Source organism: Globicephala melas, chromosome 7 (assembly GCF_963455315.2).
Source record: "Globicephala melas chromosome 7, mGloMel1.2, whole genome shotgun sequence".
In the NCBI taxonomy this organism is placed as follows: Eukaryota; Metazoa; Chordata; class Mammalia; order Artiodactyla; family Delphinidae; genus Globicephala; species Globicephala melas.
Window position 1 is genome coordinate 44,505,459 of NC_083320.1, and position 23,607 is coordinate 44,529,065.

At 38.0% G+C, this 23,607-nt stretch overlaps 1 protein-coding gene across 4 annotated transcripts in view; it reads left to right on the plus strand.

The window, feature by feature from the left end:
- The window catches only part of SLC40A1 (solute carrier family 40 member 1), a 122,656-nt gene extending 100,892 nt beyond the window's left edge, over positions 1-21,764 (plus strand). For all 4 annotated transcript variants that reach the window (XM_060302155.2, XM_060302156.2, XM_060302154.2 and 1 more), the window contains 6 exons: positions 2,554-2,713; positions 4,946-5,061; positions 10,477-10,603; positions 16,873-17,115; positions 17,926-18,579; positions 19,725-21,764. In XM_060302155.2, the coding sequence (XP_060158138.1) occupies positions 2,554-2,713; positions 4,946-5,061; positions 10,477-10,603; positions 16,873-17,115; positions 17,926-18,579; positions 19,725-20,038 (1,614 nt within the window). In that variant the 3' untranslated portion in view covers positions 20,039-21,764. The remainder of the gene's footprint in view (positions 1-2,553; positions 2,714-4,945; positions 5,062-10,476; positions 10,604-16,872; positions 17,116-17,925; positions 18,580-19,724) is intronic.
- Positions 21,765-23,607: the final 1,843 nt, after the last annotated feature.

A 23,607-nucleotide genomic window follows, 5' to 3' on the forward strand; every position in this document is an offset into this window, starting at 1 on the left:
CGAAAAAATAAAACAACAAAGAAAGAAAGAAGCACCTACTGTATAGCACAGGGAACTATATTCAATATCCTGTGATAAACCATAATGGAAAAGAATATGGAAAAGAGCACATAACTGAATCACTTTGCTGTACACCAGAAACCAACACAACATTGTAAATCAATTATACTTCAATAAAAATAAATTTTTTTCAAAAAGGAAGAAGCAATAGTAGTGGGATAATATTTCTTATTCTTTATGTTAAGAAAGAGGAAATTCACTCAGGGAGGCAGCCTATCATTTGAGGCATTCATATGTTTTTGTCTTTTCAGAGGAATAGAGATTAGGATAAAGTACCTCCCCTCACCTCATGCCATTTTATTCTAATCAAATCTAAATTTGTTTCTCATGTTAAAGATTAAGAAAATAGCTTAATTTGTTATTCTTACTGACATTTTTTTTTTTTTTTTGCGGTACGCGGGCCTCACTGTTGTGGCCTCTCCCGTTGCGGAGCACAGGCTCTGGACGCGCAGGCTCAGCGGCCATGGCTCACGGGCCTAGCCGCTCTGTGGCATGTGGGATCTTCCCAGACCGGGGCACGAACCCTTGTCCCCTGCATCGGCAGGCGGACTGTCAACCACTGCGCCACCAGGGAAGCCCCAATTCTTATTGACATTTTTATCTTAATGTGTAAACTTGTCTTTTTATTGGTTACAAATTGTATGTGTATATATATTTTTAGTCATTTAGTACAAGGGTATTTGAAATGGAATTCCAACGTAAATGGAAAAGATTTCTATTTTCAAAGCAAACTTTCAAAAGCTGTCCCAGAAAGATGAAGTATGGTACTGATTAAGCGTCAGACTTCTTGAACATTCATGGAGCAAATCTAATGTAGCAGAACAATATAGTTCATAAATAAGTCTCATTCTGTGCTCATTTACAGCCGGGATCCACTGCATATCCACTCCTTTGTTGATTCCGCAGTTATTTGTTGTGTTTCTACTCTGGGCTGTGCACTGTGCTGAGGGTTGAGAGTGCAGAAGGTTCTAGAGCTCACATTCCAGACCATCGAGTGAGAATCAGTCTTTCAAGTATGGTATTTCCACTGGCTTCCAGTGTCTGTTTTAACGTTTACTTGGCCATGTTCACCCTCTCCCTCAAGGCCCTAATCTTATGTTAATTTTAAATTGTGGTTCTAAACAATGTTCATAATCCTCTACACCAAAGTTTCTGTACCTTGGCACTATTGACATCTTGGGTTGGATAATTTTTTGTTGTGGGGCACTGTAGATGCCAGTAGCAAATCTATCCTCGCAGATGGGACAACCCAAAATAGCGTCAGACATTGCTTAGTGATCCCTAGAGGGTAAAATCACCCCCCACTTGAGAAATACTGGTGTACATGAAGTTTATTGTAAATGATTGCTACAGAATATGCACATCAGTTTAACTTTGGATGCATAAGATTGTTGTCTTGCCTCTATTAAATGCTTAAAAGCATTTGCCATACTAGGATAATACTTTGCTCCTTACGCATTAAATTTGTCAGGGGGATGTTAAGAGACGTTGGAAGGAACTAGGAGTGTAGTACTTCTTCCAATCCATAAGGAGCCTAGCCTGGGAATTCAGTTTCCTGTAGTGATTTCTTAGGGATAGGTTATGATAGAACATTGTTGTCCTGTTTTAGGTTAACCTAACAAGTCAGGAATGGAGCCTAAAAGCTCATAACAAGGTCCATTATAGATTTCTTACACATTAATTTGCCTGACTCATTTAAAAGCTTCTGTTATTCCACATTTTGCAGCAATGAATTCCAAAATTCCCTGTATACTCTGGAGTGAAGAAATAGTTTTTTTCCCCTTTCAAAACTCGTCTGTGTTGAAAACAACTACTGCGTCGAAAATAACTAAATAACTACTTATGTATTGATTTCTAACATCTTCATTCATATGGTGCCAGAATTTGCGCATATTAACTTCATCTTTCTGATTGTTCTGCTGTTTTATGACTTTGAAATTTATTTATGAAAATAGAACATAGATTTTAGAATGTTAGAGATAAAAGAAACTTGAGAGGTCATATAGTCCATTCTTACCATTTTACAAATTGGGAAACTGGCTCTTTCTTGACATTCAAGGCATAACTGATATTTGTAAACTATACTTGTTTCATTCTGGTTCAATAGCAAACTCCTTTATGCCTTTCAAATCAGGATAGGTAAATCCCAGGCCTGGCTAGAAACCTGATACAAAAAGGAACAGGTTTTATCTCAAAAAAACCTCCTTGGGCTTGGAAACTGTATTTTTTTCTAGAATGATAGGGAGTACGTTTGTTTCATTAACATCATGCTTTTTTTGGGTTTACTTAGTATCTGGGCAAGAATATTTTCCATTGTGCCAGGACAAACAGTTTTAACACCTGACTACGTTCAATCCATAGAGGAATTGTTGACTTTGAGAATCTCATAATGTAGCCGGAAAGTGCCCTTTTGTTAAGGAAGCAACTTCTTGAGTATAATTGACTAGCAATGTACAACGTTTTATCAGAACCTTTTATCTTCTCTTATTCAAGGGGGATCGGATGTGGCACTTTGCAGTGTCTGTGTTTCTGGTAGAGCTCTATGGAAACAGCCTTCTCTTGACTGCAGTCTACGGGCTGGTGGTGGCAGGGTCTGTTCTGGTCCTAGGAGCCATCATTGGTGATTGGGTGGATAAGAATGCCAGACTTAAAGGTGAGTGGTGTTATAAAAGCCTTTGTGTTTGTGGGACTAGTGCCTGAGCTAGAGAGAAACCTCTGTGACTAACCCACTTTACGTCTGCAGCCGCCACCTGAGTGATGGGGTGCTCAGTGGCAGCACCTCTGCATGGAGGGTCCTGGGGCTCCTGCCCAAAGTTGGGATGCCAGGATACTGAGTTTATAGATTTTTGTGGGGTATCTTTTTTGGCTGTTCGTAAATTACAAATGTTAATGATTAACACTGTGGCACTTTTCTGCGAACCATGTTAAACATTAAGAGTTTACCTAACTCTGGCATCCTTTAACCATGACTTGCACTGGAGTTCGTTTAATGTGACGTTCCTGGGACAGCTTTAACATCTATCCTCTGGGTTACTGTGTTTTATATAGGCAAGTATGTAGGGGAAGTGAAAACAATGGATTCAGAAAAGAATACCTGAGTCTGGATCACAGAGAGCTGAATTATACATTTTTGAAGAAAAAAGAAGAAGTGATAATATATTAACATTTATTCTAGAGCATTAATACTGAAATCATTAAGTATTGTATAGGAAAGAGAGAAAGTGAATGAACAGTTTAATTATTCAGAATATAAGGGCAATTTGTATATTAATTCAGGGCAAAATTTTCCTTAGTTCCTCAGTTGATAATGCTAAGACCTGGCCATGTCTATCCTAGACACTGGGGAGAGACTGAGGTATCTGTTTCTTTCAGTGCGGGATAACTGCCCCCGGATAGAGAGCAACTGGATTATCATATTCCAGGACTTGATGCTGTTAGTAAAATGGCCAAGATGGACATTTTTCTATTTTGAGAATCGATAGACCAAAACACATATAGAAAAAGGTTTTGTATCCTGGAAAAACAATTTCTACTTCTTTACATCATTATACATAGGAACGTGGGAATGTTATACATAGAGACCTTTAACCTTATGACTGTTGAGCACTGAAATTGTAGTTTAGGATAGAATGTTGAGTTGGATGAAGAAGAGTGTGGTGGGATAGCAATCTTGCACTTATCCTATGTAATCAACTCATGGGACAACCTCCATGAAAATCTTCTTTGATGTCTCTAGGCTGAGTTAACCAGAGACACTTTTTTTTCCTGCACTCCCATGAAGCTTTGTTAATACCTCTGCTATTGCACTTATGCTCTTATAATTATCCTTTCACATGTCTACCTTTCCTCTGGTCTGTGGGGTCCTGAAAGCCAAGAACCTCACTCAGTTGATATTTAATAGCCTTGTGCAATGAATGAGTGAGTTATATGTTGGGATTTTATTTCAAATTAATTTCAGAAAGCAGTTTGTTTTGTCTCAAGGCTTTGATATAATGTTCCAAGCCAGAATGAGCTTTACTGTCCTTAAAGGCAAGAGCTGTAATTATACCTTACATATACAACCCTCTGTATTTTTCAAAGTGCTTTCAAAGTATTTTATTTGAGCATCAAAATGACCCCGTAAAGTAAGGAAGGCAGGTATGTATTATATCCTCGCCTTATAGACACAGGCATAAGAGATATTAAGTATTCTTCCCTAGATCATCTTCCCTCGTGAGTGGCAGAGAAAAGACTACAAGGTGTCCTTACCTGGTATCCTAACCTGTCCTTACGCCAGCCCTTTATCTACATGGGTGCCTCAGTCTCAGGAAGTTGGCATTTTCTGTGAGAAAAGGTGTAGTTTAGAATTTCATAACAATGCAAATAACTTTAGTAAAAGGAACACACTGCTGCTTTGTTCTTGGCAATTTTTTATATGTCCTTCCTATTTATCCATACGATCTTACCAAGTTCAGCCTGCCATCTAGGAGGTTATGGATTCCATGACCTCTTACTTAACCTCCTCCATAACCTCCTACATGTTCTTATTTTTGCCTAAGCTACAAAGCCCTGAAAGGTGGAGCTTGTTTATGTAGTTAATTAGTTCTGTTTATGACAGTAAACTTTAAAGTGAATAAACTGTGAAAATGAAAATGTGGTCATTATGAATGGCTTCAACTAACAGGAAAAATGAGGGGTAGTTCTTTATTCTGTCTGCAAGTTTTACTGGTCTGATGTGGTATGCTGGGCCCTACTGGAAATAGTTGAGGCAGAATTTACTTCAGGAATATTTTTATTTCTTATAGTAATTTGCATATGTATTAATACAGTAGAACAGTGATGTATGGATAAAAACATCTCCTTTGAGATGTTTTGGTGTATGAACTTTGTTTCTCTCTCTGTATAGTGGCCCAGACTTCACTGGTGATCCAGAATGTTTCGGTCATCCTGTGTGGAATCATCCTGATGATGGTTTTCTTACATAAAAAAGACCTTCTGACCATGTACCATGGATGGGTTCTTGTAAGTTCTCAACAAGATTCTTGATGGTAGAAAATTGAATGTCTGTTAGTGGTAAAAGATGAAAACTCTTTGAGGGAGTGTCTTTTCACAAATAGGGCCTGTTAATTTTTTTTTTAATAACTGTATATTTACAAATTTAAAGATACCAGAAATAAATGGAAGTCAGAGAAAAAAACAGCATGGAAATTAGAACATGTTCAGAATGGAAAGGTAATTTTTAAAATTTAAACATAGCATGTCAAAACCAGTAGGATACTTTTTTTTTGTAATATTTGAAGATAATTTTATTAGTAGTATTACTAAAGAACAGTGATATTTTCAGTCTGTAGTCAAAGTATTTCCTTCCGCTTTGTTGAATGATTATTGTGTGTAAGTTGTATTAGATGCATTTGAATGATAGAAAAATGATTCAAGTGTGGATCCTGTAGGGAGATTAGATGTGACACATAATAACTATGATACATGGTAGCATGATTAAGTGCCTTCGAGAAAAATGGAGTTCTGGGTTGGCCATTTAGGTGGGCCTTGAAAATAGGATGTTATTCTCCCAAGATTTCATTATGAAATATTTCAAACATTCAGCAAAGTTAGAAGAATTCTCCACTGAACACCCATATACGTACCACTTAGTTTCTACTTCTGCCATTTTATTATACTTGCTTTATCATATATTTATCCATTGGCACATCCATCTTCCCATCAATCCCTCTTCGTTTTTAAAATTTATTTTTGGAATGATGGACTGGCATTCATAAAGGCATGAAAATAGGGGAAGCACAGTTTCTCTGAGTGATGGATGTATGCAACACACAGAGAAGGTTTGAAAAGTGTAGGAAGGAGAGTTTCTATTGTCAGACTGAACTTGGACTTTATATACATTATGAAAATAATATTGTGCTATAGACCAAGTTTTTCTATGAGAGTGTATGTTTGTTTTTGTAATATAAGAAATTATAAAAATAGTATTACATTTTTCATTTTTTAAATGCAATTTCTCAGAAACATGTTCATGTGTAAAATAGAGTATGGAATGCAGTGTAGAGACAATGTGCTGCATTTGATTTAAAACTGATATACAGAATTTGGTAATGCAGGGAACAGATTACATAATTGACTTAATGCAACTAGTAGACATTTATAAGATGTTTAGATTTTTGCTTGGTTTGTTCTTTTTTTTTTTTTCTAACAGCAGGTTCTTATTAGTTATCCATTTTATACATATTAGTGTATACATGTCAATCCCAATCTCCCAATTCATCACACCACAACCACCAACCCCTGACGCCACCGCTTTCCCTCCTTGGTGTCCACGTTTGTTCTCTACATCTGTGTCTCAATTTCCGCCCTGCAAACCGGTTCATCTGTACCATTTTCTAGGTTCCACATATCTGTATTAATATATGATATTTGTTTTTCTCTTTCTGACTTACTTCACTCTGTATGACAGTCTCTAGATTCATCCATGTCTCTACAAATGACCCAATTTCATTCCTTTTTATGGCTAATATTCCATTGTATATATGTACCACATCTTCTTTAACCATTTATTTGTCGATGGGCATTTAAGTTGCTTCCATGACGTGGCTATTGTAAATAGTGCTGCAATGCACTATTTGATTTATGGTTTTCTCTGGGTATATGCCCAGTAGCGGGATTGCTGGGTCATATGGCAATTCTGTTTTTAGTTTTCTAAGGAACCTCCATACTGCTCTCCAAAGTGGCTGTATCAATTTACATTCCCACCAACAGTGCAAGAGGGTTCCCTTTTCTCCACACCCTCTCCAGCATTTGTTGTTCGTAGATTTTCTGATGATGCCCATTCTAACTGGTGTGAGGTGATACCTCATTGTATTTTTTTTTCTGTACGCGGGGCTCTCACTGTTGTGGCCTCTCCCATTGCGGAGCACAGGCTCCGGACGCACAGGCTCAGTGACCATGGCTCACAGGCCCAGCTGCTCCGCGGCAGTAGGATCTTCCTGGACCGGGGCACGACCCCGTGTCCCCTGCATTGGCAGGCGGACTCTCAACCACTGCGCCACCAGGGAAGCCCCTCATTGTAGTTTTGATTTGCATTTCTCTAATAATTAGTGATGTTGAGCAGCTTTTCATGTGCTTCTTGGCCATCTGTCTGTCTTCTTTGGAGAAATGTCTATTTAGGTGTTCTGCCCATTTTTGGATTGTGTTGTTTGTTTCTTTAATATTAAGCTGCATGAGCTGTTTATATATTTTGGAGATTAATCCTTTGTCCATTTGCAAATATTTTCTCCCATTCTGAGGGTTGTCTTTTTGTGTTGTTTGTAGTTTCCTTTGCTTTGCAAAAGCTTGTAAGTTAAATTAGGTCCCATTTGTTTATTTTTGTTTTTATTTCCATTACTCTGGGAGGTGGATCAAAAAAGATGTTGCTGTGATTTATGTAAAAGAGTGTTCTTCCTAAGTTTTCCTCTAAGAGTTTTATAGTGTCTGGTCTTACATTTAGGTCTCTAATGCATTTTGAGTTTATTTTTGTGTATGGTGTTAGGGAGTGTTCTAATTTCATTCTTTTACATGTAGCTGTCCAGTTTTCCCAGCACCACTTATTGAAGAGACTGTCTTTTCTTCATTGTATATCCTTGCCTCCTAGTCATAGATTAGTTGACCATAGGTACATGGGTTTATCTCTGGGCTTTCTATCTTGTTCCATTGATCTATATTTCTGTTTTTGTGCCAGTACCATATTGTCTTGATTACTGTAGCTTTGTAGTATAGTCTGAAGTCAGGGAATCTGATTCCTCCAGCTCCATTTTTTTCCCTCAAGACCACTTTGGCTATTTGGGGTCTTTTGTGTCTCCATACAAATTTTAAGATTTTTTTGTTCTAGTTCTGTAAAAAATGCCACTGGTAATTTGATAGGGATTGCATTGAATCTGTAGATTGCTTTGGGTAGTGTAGTCATTTTCACAGTATTGATTCTTCCAATCCAAGAACATGGAATATCTCTCCATCTGTTGGTATCATCTTTAATTTCTTTCATCAGTGTCTTATAGGTTTCTGCATACAGGTCTTTTGTCTCCCTAGGTAGGTTTGTTCCTAGGTATTTTATTCTTTTTGTTGCAATGGTAAATGGGAGTGTTTCCTTAATTTTCCTCTCAGATTTTTCATCATTAGTGTATAGGAATGCAAGAGATTTCTGCACATTAATTTTGTATCCTGCAACTTTACCAAATTCATTGATTAGCTCTAGAAGTTTTCTATTAGCATCTTTAGGATTCTCTATGTATAGTATCATGTCATCTGCAAACAGTGACAGTTTTACTTCTTTTCCAATTTGTATTCCTTTTATTTCTTTTTCTTCTCTTATTGCCGTGACTAGGACTTTCAAAACTATGTTGAATAATAGCGGTGAGGGTGGATATCCTTGTCTTGTTCCTGTTCTTAGAGGAAATGCTTTCAGTTTTTCACCATTGAGATTCATGTTTGCTGTGGGTTTGTCGTATATGGCCTTTGTTATGTTGAGGTAGGTTCCCTCTATGCCCACTTTCTGGAGAGTTTTTATCATAAATGGGTGTTGAATTTTGTCAAAAGCTTTTTCTGCATCTATTGAGATGTTCATATGGTTTTTCTTCTTCAATTTGTTAATATGGTGTATCACATTGATTGATTTGCATATATTGAAGAATCCTTGCATCCCTGGGATAAATCCTACTTGATCATGGTGTATGATCCTTTTATTGTGTTGTTGGATTCTGTTTGTTAGTATTTTGTTGAGGAGTTTTGAATCTATATTCATCAGTGATATTGGTCTGTAATTTTCTTTTTTTGTAGTATCTTTGTCTGGTTTTGGTATCAGGGTGATGGTGGCCTCAGAGAATGAGTTTGGGAGTGTTCCTTCCTCGGCAATGTTTTGGAAGAGTTTGAGAAGGATAGGTGTTAGCTCGTCTCTAAATGTTTGATAGAATTCACCTGTGAAGCCATCTGGTCCTGGATTTTGTTTGTTAGAAGATTTTTATTCACAGTTTCAATTTCATTACTTATGATTGGTCTGTTCATATTTTCTATTTCTTCCTGGTTCAGTCTTGGAAGTTTATACCTTTCTAAGAATTAGGGCCTGTTAATTTTTATCTCTGTGTCTATTTTAATATCCCCTACCATTTTTGTCTTGTTTTGTCTTTTGGCCCTTAACAGGCTTTCATTAAGTATTGTTTGAATTTAAATTTCATTCTATTGGTTGTTTTCGTGTTTGTTTTGTTTTATTTTTTTATTTATTTTTGGCTGCATTGGGTCTTTGTTGCTGTGTGCGGGCTTTCTCTAGTTGCGGAGAGCGGGGGCTACTCTTTGTTGTGGTGCATGGGCTTCTCATTGCAGTGGCTTCTCTTGTTGTGGAGTACAGGCTCTAGAGCGCAGGCTCAGTAGTTGTGGCGCATGGGCTTAGTTGCTCTGCGGCATGTGGGATCTTTCCGGACTAGAGCTTGAACCCATGTCCCCTGCATTGGCAGGCAGTTTCTTAACCACTGAACCACCAGGGAAGCCCCTTCCTGTTTGTTTTTTAATGGCATTTCTAAGAGTTTATTACATAAATCAGTTGCTAGTTTTAAGCTCAGTAGTATTGGGAAGCCCCTTCCTGTTTGTTTTTTAATGGCAGTTCTAAGAGTTTATTACATAAATCAGTTGCTAGTTTTAAGCTCAGTAGTATTAACCTGTAATTTTTTCACACCATTTAAGAAATGGTATATATATATATGTATATAAATCAGTCATGATTGTGTTCTCCTAATAATAAGTGGTATTTCTGTTTGAGGACGTGGACTAGATAACTTCCCACACTCTGATTTCATGATAGCTTGATGGAAAAGAGGAGAGAGATGGGTGTAGTGGAAAGCAGTGAATTTGATGTTCCTATTTAATCTGCTTAGGTATATTTGGATTGATATTGTAGAGTTTCAAAGCCAGGTAGGACAAGAAATATTCTAGTGTATTGCCTTCATTTTGTTGATGAAAAAAGTAAGACAAAGTGATGATAGCTGATTGCCCATTGTCATGCAACTGGAAAGTGTCAGAACTCTGATTTAAATTCAAGTCTTCTCACTTCCCCGTCACTGTTTTTTCCAAAGGACATATTTGTGGGGAAAATTAAAAACCACCCCTATGTTAACACTTTATGATAACTATGTGACATAAATGTGCATATGACTATTAAAATTTTTTGTATTATGCGTACCACACATGATACAGATTAGAAAGACGTTATGCCCTTTAACTTGACAACTGGTGTTTATTGTTTCATGTGTACAAAGTAGAATGATTTCTTATGATTTTATGAAATGAAATTAAAATATTATTATTATGTTACCAAAGACCATTTTAAACTATATTGTACAGTGAGGTAGGTACAGTATGGTAAAACTGACATTTTAATAATTTTTTCCTGTAATTCCTTAGACTTCATGCTATATCCTGATCATCACTATTGCAAATATTGCAAACCTGGCCAGTACTGCTACTGCAATCACAATCCAAAGGGATTGGATTGTTGTTGTTGCAGGAAACGACAGAAGCAAACTAGCAGGTAATTTGCTTTTCTCTTTCTACCAAATGGGTTTTATCAGGATTCACTTTAAATCAGTGGTAGTAAATGAAGCTTAAGCCTTTTTCTCCGAGTACTTTTTAAGAATAATAAATTGAAGTCATAGTCTTTTTCTTACAACATTATCTGTCTCGGTGCAAAGATTTACCTCACTGTTATGAAGCTAATTTATAGGATAGTGACCTTCTCTTTTATTCTATGCAAACCTGAAATAGAAGAACATTTCTTTTGAGCTCTTTCTTTGAAATTCTGTTAATTGTTTCTAAATGTTTTCTTAATACTTAGAACAGTGAAAATCTGACTTGTGATTTTAACAGTCATACTGTGGATATTATTACCCGTACTTACTGGTTATACTGTGGATATTGTGTTTATCCAAACAAATGGAAACAACTTAATTCTAGGAGAGACTCTAGAATTGAATTCCTTCAACTTTAAAGCCATAATTGGTAACTTTTATTACATTATGTGTGGTGTTATGTAACTGCTATTATGAATACTAAAGAAATACAGGATAGAACATGGGTTTTTAAAAAGCTTGCATCTTAGTTGTCCATTGGAAACATATACAAGAGGAGCAAAGAAAGTCTGAAGAGTGCTTACAAAGCAACACGTCAATTACCTCAAGATTACTTGGGCTCAGAATGACCTACCTCACTCGATATTCCCCACCTGCCCCCCAGTACAGCACCCAGACACAACTTGGATTGAAATTACACAGAGTAAAGGAGGAAGGCTACACCTATCTACCGATCAGGTCAGCTGAGTCAACTCTGCTGGTCATTGAGATAATGGGTATCACAAACACATTTCCCAACCATCCTGACTGACAAGGAAACCATTCCTGATGACTTCAGTGGCTTATCAGGACACAGAGGCAAGATTGAGTACGGGGGTCAGCAAGCAACTTTGTTTGACTAGACACGTGGTTTCAAAAAAAAAAAAAAATGGTAGAAAGGAGGTTGAGAGAAAGGGTACAAAATCTGTGGAAGGTCTAAATGAAGAAAATGAAGGATTTGCTTAAAAGTCATCACTTTGTGGTAGCAGTAATAATACTGCTCCAGATAGAAATACCACAGTGATTTTAGAGGATGGTGAGTGTGGAAGATGAATTTATTAACACATGTGAGTCTGGATTGCAGGAAATTCTCTCTGGAGCTAAAGTAGTGATTCTCACTGATTTTTCTTCCTGTGATCATTTACTAATAGGAAATAATTCCATCTCTCTTTTTTGTCACGTGGAATTAAAAGATAAGACTTTGTCCTTTTTTTTTTTTTTTGGTGTTTTTTCCCTGTTATTTACTTTCTCTTTTAGTGTGCAATTTTACAGATGTAATACATGTCCATGTTTTAAAATTCAAAGGGCACAAAAAAGATATATTTTGAAAACAGATCACATATATATCTGTTGAAATGTATTTGGGGAAAAAAGTGGCTTTTAAGATGATTTTCTTTCTCACATAACTTTCTGGGATCTTTCTGACTACAAAGTGATATTCCAGAAAAATAACAAAAATATGACTGGCCATTTCTCAGCTGTCCTTCTTTATTTGAGGAATTATTGCAGAGTGGAAAAATCCAGGCTAACCAGTCTATTTTCTAACCTTCTGGAGTTTCTCAAATTTAAGAAAGGAAGTAAGCTGCCTGTTGAACTCTTGTCCACTGCGAATTAGCTTAGGAAGCGGTGCTGTTTCAAATCCAACCCCTAGAACGGGTCAGTAGCCTAATGAAGGAAAACCTCCATGTTGTTTTTCCTCAGGTTTTGACCTCCATGTTTGTTTTAAAATTAATTTAAAACCATGCTTCAAAACAGGAAACAGAAACTTCTTCCATCCCGAGGGTCAGCAAGGCTCTAACCATGGGTTTTTGGTACCATTCCTGTTAGAAGGCAGAGTTACAGAACAGAAAAAAAGGAGGAGGGTAAAGGAAAAGTAGAAGAGAAATTTTTGAGGTTGCCAGCAAAGACTGTTAGAAACCAAGCAGGAGACGGGGCAGGGTGTGCGTTGTGAGGTGTGTGTGTGGGGGGGGGGGGGGGGTGATGGGGGAGGGGTGTGCCCATAAAGAGGGAAGGTTGTGAGCTGGATGCTAATTGCTCCCATTTCCTCATCCCAATGTTTCTTGATTTCAGAGTAGTTTTTAAAATTGGAAGTTGTATCACCGAGGGTAAAGAACAAGAGAAATTTTCCCTGGAAGGTTGAAAAGTTTTATAACTCCAGTAGCATCAGGTCAAAATATAGCTGTTACCATCTAATTTAGACAGCTCCAGGAAAGATGCTCGTTTCCCACATGAATACTGTTAATTAATCTGTTAACTAATTTGTCTAGGTACTTGATTTAGTGTTTTATTAAAACATTCTTTGGAGCCATGACCCTTAACCTGTCAAACCTTTCTGAAACTCATTTCCTTTGCCTGAGTTTTTATTCCATCTGTTGTTTTATTTTCTTCTTCATTTCCTTTGTTAATCACTTTTTATTAATAGCTTCTGAGGATTTTCTTGTCCACCATTCTAATGAAACATCTACTGGTTGGCTTGATCAAGTACGACAGATAACTTTCTTGTTTGAACTCTATTGACTGAAAATTGATTTCATATTTGAGGTAGACAAACCTGCTAGCTACTATTTGCTCAGCAAATCTGTTTTTTATTATTATTCTATGAGATGTAATATACCTTTTATAATAGTAAGTAGTTACTGAATGTCATGCTCTGTGCCACAGCTGTAGCTGAAAACAGTTAAATTGGAATTAAATGAGCACAGATTTGTGTGTTTGCGTAAGAATAAATACAAACCTGCAAAAAGAATATGTTTACACATTCAGAGGACCATTTCTTCTCTAGGCTGTTAACAGTAAAATGATTGGGTCTTTTTCAAAATTATTATTTCATTCATTCTGCTTCAGAAAAATAAAATCTGTTTTCTGACACTACATTACATCTAAACATTATTAGCTTCCTGAGATAGAAATTTCTAAATTCTAAATAAAAGATAGAAATTTGTGGCATTAGGAAGCTTCATGAGCACTTGAAAATGGAGGTAGTGAAAGATTAACAAATCATTTTAACTAAATTTTGTTTTTGTTCTGGGGCCTTCAGATCCAAGAGTATATTTTCATTAGTACTTGATTTTTGGAGTCAGATTATTGAGTTATTTGGATCAATTCTACACTTCCCTGTTAGGAACTTATTAGGAGAGGCAGATGGAAGTTAATGAGGCCATGGCAAAAAATGGCTGTGTGTAAGATCAATGAAAACCGCCTTTGCCTCTCAAGCGAAAGGTGAAATATGTCAAAGTTCTCCTGTTATCATATAAGCATTCTGCACACATAGGACTAATTGGAAGGCAGTTGAGGACCAGGAAGAACTAGAGAAAGAATAATGGCAGTTTTCTATTAATGTACTTATTAGTCACATACTGCTTTTCCCTTAAAGCACCCCACATGATTGATGAGGACTTGTCTCAATAATTTTCACTCTACTCCGTGAGATAGAGAATGAGAAAGTAGGTTATTTTCTTGACTTCCTCTCCTTTATTCATCTTGTCCTCTACTCTGACTCAGCTACATTCCCATGGTCATACCCTAGACCTTGGTATCACCACTAAACCCTCCCTTTTCATAATCTCAATCTCCAGCATCCAAGACTTGAACTATACCTCCTGTCTTTCCAGCTCACTCCTCCTGGTACCCCAGCCATGCTCCAACCTGGTTGGCACCTACAAGCCATTAATTCCATGACCTTTTTACTGCTCATGACCTTTCTTGTCTCTTCTCGTTACCCAGCTTAAATTCCAAGGTCAGTTGTTCCACCCATTTGAATGCCTCCTAGTGTATACCCTCAGCTCACTTGGCCTCCTCTCCTTTTGTCACTTTCCTTTCATAAGACCCTGCTTAAATCCAGCTCTCCACAGTAGCACATGGCTGGTAAAAAAACGTACAACTTTGCTGTCTCTTAAAGCTCATGACCATTGGGTTCAAGTTGGCCCTCTCATGCTGCCAGATGATCATACTATTTTCTTTGGTCCCTTCCTTCTCCCACTTTCCTAAAGCACTATTTCTCACTTTCTCCTTTCTCCTCATACATTCAGTACCTCCTCTCCCATCCTCACTTTCACTGATGACGTTGCTTTGTATTCTACTGAGAAAATGGAAAAATAAGGAGAGAACTTCCGTGTGCTCCCACCTTCACATCACTCTTCCTACTTGTACCTGAGACCGTTTACGTGACCTACACTGTTGAATTGCTTGCGTTCCTAAGAACAGCTCTGCCACTTGTGCAGTAGATTCAGATTCCATCCCTTCTCATCTACTGTATCATTTGCATCAGCATATAAACATGCTATAACTTTTCTCATCTTAAAAATCCCTGTCTTTACCCCTCTGTCACCCCATTTCTTTGTCCTTCTTTTGAACAAAACTTAACAAAAAGAAATATCTTTGCTCACTCTTTCCAATTTCTTTCCTTGGTCAGGGCCTTGCTTTCCATAATGCCAGGGGGGCAACATTCACATTGTGAATCCAGGGGGTGCCACTCACTTAAAATATAATAGAAATGGTGTCCCCTGGAGTTGGCACCAATCTCTTAAACCAACTTCAATCAGGCATTTGCCCTTACTGCTCCACCAGAACTATTCTTTCTGAGGTCCTCAGTACCTTCCATGTGACCTATCTAGAGCTGATTGTCAGTGCTCCTCTTCGTTGACTTACCAGCGTCACTTACCAGTTGATTATTCCCCTCTCTTTGAAACATTCTTACCTCTTGGCTTCTAGGACACCCTGCTCTCCTGTTTTTTCTCCTCTTTTGCTGATTCCTCCTCATCTTCGTGACCTCTGAACATTGGCATGCCCAGGACTCAGTCCTCAGACCTTGTCTCTTCTCATCTACCCTCACTCCCCTGGTGATCTCATCCGGTGTCATTGCTTCAAAACTCAAGCTGCCGATGACTCCCAAATCTGGCACATGCTTCTTCCCTAGACCCCAGACCTATATGACTAACTGTCTGCTTGACGGGGCCTCTAGAGATGTATCAACATCTCTAGAACCAGATGCTTATTCTTTTGTCCAAAACCTGATTCTTCTGAAGTCTTGTCTTTCTCAGTAAGTGGAAACTCTGTCCTTCCAATAGTTGCTCAGGGTAAAAACTTTAATACTTCTCTTTCTGTCACATAGCATACCTAATCTGTTTTCAAGGCTTCTTGATTCTGCTTTAAAGTACATCCAGTATCTACTTCTCCACTTCCATTGCTACTGTCCTGCTCCATGCCACGTCATCTCCCGCCTGTCTCCCTGCCTCTGTGTTTGTCTACACCCCCCCCCACACACACTTACTTTACACTGTTTTCTCATCACAGCAGCCAAAATAAACCTTTAAAAATATGTCTCGTGATACCACCTCTCTGTACCTTAACTTCCAAAGGCTTCCTGAGTCATTCAGTGTAAAAACTGAAGTTTGAGTAATAGACTAAGACCTTACATGATTGGGCCAATCTTCTCTCCTCTCTGACCGCATCTCTTCCTATCCTCTCCCTTCCTCACTCTGCTCCAGCCCTACTGGCCTCCTCGCTGTTCCTCTGGGCAAACTCCTCCTGCCCCAGGACTTTTGCACTTCCCTTGGTCTGGAATCGTCTTTTCCCTGATATCCGGATGACTCACTCTTTTGCCTCCTGCTGCTTCACGCCTCTGCTGTGATGCTCTCTTTTTTTCAGTGAGTTCTTCCCTGACCTTGCCATATATAAAACTGAAATTTCCCCCTTCCCCTGAGCACTCTCTATGCCCTTTTTTTCTGCTTTATTTTTCACTACAATATTTCATGAACATCTGACATGCTCTGTATTTACATGCTTGTTGATTTATTATTTTTGTTTTCCCTTGGGAGTGTAAACTTCATGAAGACAGGGAAAGATATTCTTCATTTTTTGCTATGGTGCCGGAATGGTGCCTAGCTCATAATAGGCATTTAATAAATGCTTGTTGAAATAAATGAATGTAGAGTTACTATCGAATTCATTTCTTAAAAGCTGATGTCAGGCTCATTTATATAATCCCAAGGGAATCACGATTTTTGAGGCAAATTTAATATGACTTGATCCAAACAACAAATGATTTTCTAACAAAATGGTTTGCTTGCAGAATGCTTTTAGAAGTTTACATCTTAGGAGTCTATACTCTTAGTTTATGAGTTGTACTATGTAAGTGGGCAGTCTCTCTTTGATAGTTTGCACACTTACCTGCCACTTTCGCCTACCTCTGTAGATATGAATGCTACAATACGAAGGATTGACCAGTTAACCAACATCTTGGCCCCCATGGCTGTAGGCCAGATTATGACATTTGGCTCCCCAGTCATTGGCTGTGGTTTCATTTCGGGATGGAATTTGGTATCCATGTGTGTGGAGTACTTTCTGCTCTGGAAAGTTTATCAGAAAACCCCTGCTCTAGCTGTGAAAGCTGCTCCTAAAGAGGAAACTGAGTTGAAACAGCTGAATGTATACAAAGGTAAACTCAACAAAATGTTTAATCCCTTTATTCTTATTTTCAGATCTTAAACATTGGTTAAGGCCGAAATAATTTTGAATTTATATCACGTTTAGTTGCCACTGAAGGCCTGCATGAGGTTAAATATATCAATGTGGTAGTAAGTCAGAACCCAGGCTCTTGACGGTCCGAGGAGCAACTCTGGGTTGAACCTCAAGGAGTTGGAATGGGACCCCTGACCCTTTTCCTTAACAGGAACAGCAGACACAGAGGGGCAATTCATTGAGGGAGGGCTGGGCAAAATTGAGCCATAGGAATGGGAAGAACAGTGGGAGAAAGAGAACAAGAGAATTCCTAGGCGTCTATAAAGAAGGGAGTTAACACGCCATTTGTAAGACAGTGGAAGGGAGTGAGGACATGAGGTGGGCATTTTTCAAGAAGAGAAGAGGAAGTTGGTCTTCTGAACAAATGTAATCTTAAAATGGTCCCAGAAAATAAGATTCTGTGTTTCCCCAGACAATTATTATATGTTATCTGATCTGTTTTCCTGCTGTTTACTTTGGTGGGATTATAATTTCTGAGAGAGAGGGGAAGAGAGGAGGGGAGAAGTATCAATAGTATTTTGTTTCTTTAACACAAATACTTGGAGATTGTTCCTCAGCTGGAATTCTTAGATGAGTAAAAGAAAATACATTTTATATTGTAGTAGCCAAGGGTATCCAAGGGTGATACCCTCCACGGGTGAGGGAGAGGGGAGAAGAAAAAATACTAAGATAGTTGGCTTTTTCCCCCATGTCCCCTCCCTCAAATAATAATGTCTTTTATTAACAGAAACTGAGCCAAAATCCCTGGAGGGAACTCATCTAATGGGTGAGAAAGACCCTGACATCCATGAACTTGAACATGAGCAAGAGCTAAGTTGTGCCTCCCAGATGGCTGAGCCCTTCCGCACCTTCCGAGATGGATGGGTCTCCTATTACAACCAGCCGGTGTTCCTGGCAGGCATGGGTCTTGCTTTCCTCTATATGACTGTCCTGGGCTTTGATTGCATCACTACAGGGTACGCCTACACTCAGGGGCTGAGCGGGTCCATCCTCAGTATTTTGATGGGAGCGTCAGCCGTAACTGGAATAATGGGAACTGTGGCTTTTACATGGCTACGTCACAGATATGGCCTGGTTCGGACTGGTCTGATCTCAGGATTTGCACAGCTTTCCTGTTTGATCTTGTGTGTGATCTCCGTGTTCATGCCTGGAAGCCCCTTGGACTTGTCTGTTTCTCCTTTTGAAGATATCCGTTCTAGGTTCATTCAAACAGAACCACTTTCAATTACACCTACAAAAATATCTGAAATCATCTCTACAACTGATATGCACATGTCAAACGGATCTGATCCTGCTAACATTGTCCCAGAGATGAGTCCCAAATCTGTGCCTATAATCTCTGTCAGTCTGCTGTTCGCAGGCGTCATTGCTGCTAGAATCGGTAAGAAATCTCTTTTTGTGTATTAATGAACTAAAGTGTCTTTTTGCAGTGTGGTTTCAGATAATTCAACAGTAAGTGGTCTAAAGTATTCCCTGAATGTTAATTTAAGCAAGATCCACTATTTATCCTTATGTATAATCCAGTCACTTATTATGAAATTTTTATTTTATAGTTAAAAAAATCTATATTTGTGTGTGTGTATACCTTCTTAAAACATGGTTAGGCCTTGAAAATTTTTACTAAATGGATATCTTACTCTTCTAATGTAGTTTACTTAATTTTTCAAAAGATATTATCAATAATAATTATACTTTTAGTAATTTAGAGTCTTTATGTTGCTATAACTTTACCAAAAGGACTGTAATTTAACAAATATGTCAATGGGACAAGGTAAAAAAAAAGGGGTTGGGGTTTAAATTAAAAAAAAAATAAGACAGTAGTTAGGGGAAAAAAAAATCCTTCAAAGGTCTTCTCTAGCTGACATTTGTTTATTGTGTACTTTGCCGAACAAATGGATTTTATAGCTCTGGAAGGAAACATAATGTAAAGACCTCTTACAAAGTAAAATTTAAGGAATCATTAATAGAGTACTGATGAATTATCTCTGCCTGAAATCGTTCTTGAAATGAAACCACATTTATCCTGTGATACAAAGCAGTTCATTAATTTATCAAAGACATTAATATTTAAGCAAGACAGCTTTATTGTAGGGGCTTTAGAACCCAAACAGTAAATGTATTAATGGTTTAAAGTTTCCTTACACTTCAACGATAACAATAGATTAGGTCTACTCATTTTAAACTTTAAAAATACTAGTAATTTTAATAGGATTTATTATGTCTCTGATTTCAGAGTTTTGCTTTCACAGTATGAATAATCACAGAAAAACAGAATTAAGAAGTTTGTATTTTAGACTTATTTTTGTCTTGTGGCTGTAAAAACAATTTCTTGAAACAATTTAACTCAGTGTTTATTAATGAAAAATAATTCTCTAAGGCTAGGCTATGATAAATATACATATGGTGACTTGAAGGTAATAGGGTTAAGTATGTATTTTGCACATGTCAACAGATTTTTAATCTGTAAATCTGAAATGTACAGCTATAAGTTAAAATTAAGTCTCTAAAAACTATCTTTTATTATAGGTCTTTGGTCCTTTGATTTAACTGTGACACAGTTGCTGCAAGAAAATGTAGTCGAATCTGAGAGAGGCATTATAAATGGTGTACAGAACTCCATGAACTATCTTCTTGATCTTCTGCATTTCATCATGGTCATCCTGGCTCCAAATCCTGAAGCTTTTGGCTTGCTCGTATTGATTTCAGTCTCTTTTGTGGCAATGGGCCACATCATGTATTTCCGATTTGCCCAGAAAAGTCTGGGCTCCCAACTTTTTGTCTGTGGTCATAGTGATAAAGAAGTTACAGATGCAAATCAAACTAATACATCGGATGTGTAAGACAGTTTAACTGTTGCTATCCCTGTTACTAGGTTATGTAGAGCACATGTGCCTATTTTGTACTTCAGAATTCCAATAAATGGCTCGGTGTCTCTCTCTGGTTTTACCACAGCTATACCTTGAGGGCTAAAAGCTAGTTAGGAAACTTGAGCCAGCAGAAATGAGCTGGTTAATTTCCCTTATATTTAAGGGTGGAAAAAAAATAGAGAAAGGAAAACTCAGTTTAAATATGGAGACTAAAATAGTAACACTGATTTTCCCTATTTCTCATGAGTAGGTAAAATTTTATATAAAAGAGTGATTAGTCATGTGAATTAAGTTATTCTTTGGCAGATTTTTATTATCTGTACTAGAATTCAGGTATGTCAGTTTTCCCTAACACTCTTGTTCAAGTCTAGCTAATTTACTTTTTTAAAAAATCTTATTCTCAGTTATATTATAAAAACAAATTCTCTTCCAAGTTTGAAGATTAAAATTTGATAACCAGTATTATCCTTATTGATCCGATTGATGTTAAGGGATTTACCTCTATGTGGAAAAATGAAATAGTTAACTAGAATTCTCTAATAGGGTTTATGGTTTAACTTTAGAGACCACCTTTGTATTTTTCTTATCAGCTAGGGCAAAATATTGTATTAAGCATATGTAACACTTCATAAAATGGCTATTGTGTAAGCTGAAGATAGAAGCAAAGCTGTAGAGTAGATTTATAACACAGTGAATGCATGAGGACTTCAAACATGCCAGTGGTTCGGCCATAGAAACTAGAAGTTAAGAGTCACACGAAGGGCAAGTTCTGGATTTAACTCACGTTGCTATCCTTAATGATCTCTGTCGTGGAATATGAGGGAATTAGCCTTCAGCCTGGCAAGTTAAATGTAGAAAGCAAGCCCAAACTTGGAAAGGTTTTGTTTTATAAATCATTTGATTTACTTTTAACATGCTTGGTAGAGCATTTTTACTTTTACTCTTTTGTACCCAGGAGTTATTTTTACCTAGTTGTAGAGCAAGACTGTTCATAAATGTATCCCTTTCAAACATCTTTGAGAAAAATGGAGGAAAAAAAAACCCTTTTGTATATATATTTTACAAGTAAAAACTGTTTTACAAGTCATTTTGCAACATGCCAGTACCAGTGGGGTACTTTGCCTTAACTGTTCATGCACTTTCATGGAGACTGCAATATGTTGCTCTGAGCACTTTCTTTATCCTTGAGGTTTAATCTTTTTCTCCTTTCTATAGTATGACATAATGATTTGCTATGTTGTAAAATCTTTGTAAAATATTTCTGTATAAAAACATTTTAAAAAATCTTGATTTCTTTTTCCTTAATTGCATTCCCCATTTGTTTAATATGGCTTTTGTTACAGAGCATCTGTTTTGGGTAACATCTGTTTTTCTCTAAAGGCCTACGGTTTCATAATAATTCACAGTTTTAGATTTGTCTCCCTGCTTATATGTCTAGTTTATGGTGGCTTGGATAAAAGTATAGTAAACACGAGGCCCAGGACTCATTCTTTGACTTTGAAGAGGTCACTTTAAGCTCTCTTGAGTTGTTTTCTCTTCTGTAAATTGGAGATGATATTATAAAACCAACCCTACCTACCTCCCAACTTCCCTGATTGAGTCAAGTGAGATAATTCTTGTAGAAGCACTTTGTGGGCTATAAGACAAAGTTGTAGTATTACTAGAAGTTGGATCTAACTAATGACAGGGAGTTAAAGATAGGTTCCTCATGATCGGCCAGAAAGAGTAGAGCCACATTCTGTGTTCAGCAAATGTTTCCTGAACACTTGATCTGTGTCCCAAACTGATTGGTCTTGGGGATGCAGATTTGACTCAAACACGGTTGATCAGAGGCTCCTTTTCTTTCCCCCCAAATGTGGGAGCTTGAGAACTTCTGCCATCACCCTGTAGCTACTTATCTGCTGCTGACTTTTGAGCAGACAGTAGGTGCCTCTGTTAGGTCTGGCTGCTGTCCTGAACAGGTCATCCGCTTCCTCCCACAGGGGTCGAGCTAGGGTTGGAGATCTGCCCTGAGTGTTTGCAGCTATAATTGAAGGCCTGTGACCTTGTAAAATGAGTAGAACCATCTTAGCAAAGGAGGGTCTCAGCTCTTAATGTGGATGTTTTGCCAAACTGGGGGGCTACTGAGAGAGGCCCTGTGTGGAAGGAAGGAAAATGGAGTTAGTTAATAGAAATTTTTACAGGCGCTCCCTTATCTTTGCAAAGTGCAGTTCAGAGCAGGAGGAGGAGGGGGATGGGGGAAAAAATCACTGCTGGACTGGACAGCCTTTGCTGTGTACTGCCCCAGGGCATCGTAGGGCTGGGTAGATGATGTGCGTCTGTCTGGGTGTGTTTCTAAATGGGGAAACAAACTCAAATACCTACAGGGTCAATAGGTAAAACAAATGAGTGAAGTGAATAGATGTAGGAAAACAGTCTTTCATTTAATGTGTAATTGCATTTCACAAAAGTATCACTTATTTTTTCCCACTTAAAAACAAATTATTACATTTTTTCGTGTTCTTCTCTATTCCTGTGCAGGTTTCTTGTGGTTATTAAAGTTGATTCTTTCCACATAGACATCCTTTGTCTGCACAGGAAAAGCTGTATTCATTTTTTTAAAAAAATAATTAATTTTTTGGCTGTGTTGGGTCTTCGTTGCTGCATGTAAGCTTTCTTTTTAGTTGCAGTGAGCGGGGGCTACTCTTCGTTGTGGTGCACAGGCCTCTCATTAAGGTGGCTTCTCTTGTTGTGGAGCACGGGCTCTAGCCACATGGGCTTCAGTAATTGTGGCACGCAGGCTCAGCAGTTGTGGCTCGCGGGCTCTAGAGTGCAGGCTCAGTGGTTGTGGCTCACGGGCTTAGTTGCTCCGCGGCATGTGGGATCTTCCCGGACCAGGGATCGAACCCGTGTCCCCTGCATTGGCAGGTGGATTCTTAACCACTGTGCCACCAGGGAAGCCCTAAAGCTGTATTCATTTCCATAAAGAAATATGCCTTCTCCCATTTTATTTTCCCTTGAAACATCTGGCTTCCTTGATGTTTCTTTCATTGCCCACCCCCCAACTTAAAAAAATAAAAGAAAAAGAAGGGTATAAGTAAGAAATAATTTTCCTGTTCACCATAAGACATAAAAACAATGCAAGAGGTGAGCCAAATCCCTGGACGTGCTGCTGGGGAGGTCACAGGGTATGCGAGCTGAAGAGCACACACCCAGGCCAAAGGAACAGCTAAGCAACTCGGAATGTGGGTCTATCTTGTCATATCTTTTATCTTTCAAGAGAAGCTGGGAATCTGGAATTTTGTGTGACAAAATTGGCGTCACACAAAACTGGCAACTAATTTAAAAATGCTGAAAACATTTTTCTAGCCAAACCAAATACATCTGTGGTCTACCTATAAGCCACCCATGGGCTGCCATTTTTAAAAGTTTTTCTCTAAGAGAATAGTTTGTGAGGAAGAAAATGGTATTTGAAAAAGTGTAGATAAAAGGAGGTGTATATACAAAAGTGACGGAGTACAGAGAACAAGAGAGAACTCAGCAAACATTTATGGTGAAAAACA